Raw genomic sequence first — 2,271 nt, 5'->3', positions numbered from 1 at the left:
TCTTAAACCTTGACCTTCCCCCATGGTGAATTAGTCCTAAATGACAATGGGCAAGATTTGAGTACTTATCCCTCAGGATCCAGACTCTTATCTCCCCAGTGAGTTTCGGCCTTTTTACAACTTCCCTCCTAAAATTAAAATTTTAACCTGTACGACTAGCCCCTAACGGTCAAAACTGCAGGTACACAGCTTCCAACGATTATATCATTGCACCTGTAAAACCAAAAATCCCCTCTGAGGGCTATTTTCCCATCTGGAAAATTGGCCCCAAGGGTGCCCGAGTCCCCGAAGGAAGAAAGGCTTCTCTGAATCTGTTGAGGTCTGCTTCCCGTCCTGCTGCACTTACTCTCTCCAAATGGCATGCGTAGCTCTGCCCCTGTGGCCTTGTTCCTCAGGGCTCAAGTGGCCTTTCTTTTGACTTGCCTCTGTTCCTTTCCTGCGGCTTTCCTAGGATGATGTCCCACGTTACTAGCATTTCTTAATTTTGGGGGTCCCGGCAGCTTCGACTTCCTCCTCACCTCTCCACGCTTTGACTTCTCAGGGGTGCCCGCAGGGACTCCGACCCTGCTGCACTTTGCCTGGCCTCCCAGGCCTTCATTGGAAATCTTGGTGAAAACCTCCATGATCCCTTAACTCCAGCATCCTGCATTCCTGCAGAACCAGCCCCACGTGGTTCAAACCAAGGTCTGCTGCCATCTCGAATAGTAGCCAAGCCTCCAGGAACCCTTGCTGCTGCAGTCTCGGAGGGTCTGGGTGGCTGAGCACGTTGAAAAAACTTCCTAGACCCCCTCGTGCAAGAAGGGTGCCCCACTGGTCTCTTCAAGAGAATTTTCACCTTTCATCCCTGGGGCTTGAGATGCGGGTGGTCTTGCCAGCTCCTGAGATGCCCTCCAGCCATCTTTCTCAGTGTCCCTGGGTAAAGTCTTTAGCATTCCTCTAGTGGCAGTAATGTCTTTTTTTTTTTTTTTCTTTTGGTCCCAGGTTTATTGAAAATATTACAGCATAGCAGAAAGATTCAGACAGCTCCACGTGGCGTTTTGAAATTCATCCCCACAGTAGGCTGAGTGACCTGCAAGTTGGAGAGACTGCCGAAGTCCAAAAGCTTCAGCATTTCCTTAGTGTCAGGATCTACTTCAATGATCCCCTGATCCAAGGCAGAGACCTCAGGAACATAATTATCTCTCCTTTCTCTCTCCTCTTCCTGCAGCTTAATGGAGATGCCTCTCACATGGCCTCTCTGAATCCCCTTCATCAGATGTGTGACATACCCTGCGATCTTGTTGCGGAGTTTCTTGCTGGGAATAATGGCGATCTCCTCGCACACGCGCTTGTTGGTATGGAAGTCGTGGCCCAGGCGTGTGTAGTGCTTCTCCATAAGAACCCGGGCGGCCTTCTTCACAGTTTTGGTGCGAACGCGGCCCATGTTGGCGGGTCCTGGTGAAAGAGCGGCGGTAATGTCTTTAACAGCTGCAACCTCCTTAGCCCTAGTTTTACTCCTGCCTTTCAAGTCCACCTTTTTAAAATCATTTTGCTCTGCTTTCTGCTCCTGACTATCACAATAAACCTGGCTAAAAGCTGCCAGCAATATCCATGCCACTTCCTGAATGCTATGCTGCCTGGACATTTCTTCTGCCAGATAAATAAGTCCATTGCTTCTAAAATCGGTCTCACAGAAAGTCTCAGGACACGGGCAAAATTCGGACAACTTCTCAGCCAGAACATAACATGAATGGTCTCTATTCCAAATTCCAATGGAGTCCTCCTTTTCTGAATCCTCTTGAGCCCTGTCTTCACTGACCACGGTCCTATTGCCATTCTGGTCTTCTGAGCTCCCACCAGAATTGACCATTAATCTCCGCTTCCAACAATCTAAAGCATTTCCAGCTTGTACTGCTAAGCATCTCACAATTCCTCCCACCAATCCCAGAAAGCTCCAAAAGCTTCTGAACCACATGGTCAGGTTAGTCACAGCAATGACCCCACTTCTCAGTACCAATTTCTGTTTCAGCCAGTTTCTTCACTGCTGTGATGAAAAGATCTGACCAGAACAATTTTAAAGGAGGAAAAGTTTATTTGAGGGCTTACAGTTTCAGAGGTCTTAATCTACAGAAGGCTGGTTTCATTCCTTGGGGCTCAAGGTGAGGCAGAACATCATGGCAGAGGTGTGGCAGAAGGAAGCAGCCCACACCCTCAGGAAGCTGAAAGAGCTTCTTCAGGCAACAGATACAAATATATATACCCAAAGTCACGCCCAAATTCCAATCTCCTCCA

General features: G+C 48.4%; 1 protein-coding gene across 1 annotated transcript; it reads right to left on the bottom strand.

Annotated features, from left to right (window-relative positions):
- Positions 1-953: 953 nt before the first annotated feature.
- LOC306643592 (small ribosomal subunit protein eS17-like) lies at positions 954-1,443 on the bottom strand. Its single transcript, XM_079109812.1, has one exon. The coding sequence runs from the start codon at positions 1,421-1,423 to the stop codon at positions 1,016-1,018; it is 408 nt and encodes a 135-aa protein (XP_078965938.1). The 5' UTR covers positions 1,424-1,443; the 3' UTR covers positions 954-1,015.
- Positions 1,444-2,271: the final 828 nt, after the last annotated feature.

The sequence above is a fragment of the Sciurus vulgaris genome (assembly GCF_902686455.1).
Source record: "Sciurus vulgaris genome assembly, chromosome: 14".
Taxonomy (NCBI): Eukaryota; Metazoa; Chordata; class Mammalia; order Rodentia; family Sciuridae; genus Sciurus; species Sciurus vulgaris.
This window is presented reverse-complemented; position numbering and strand designations above follow the sequence as displayed.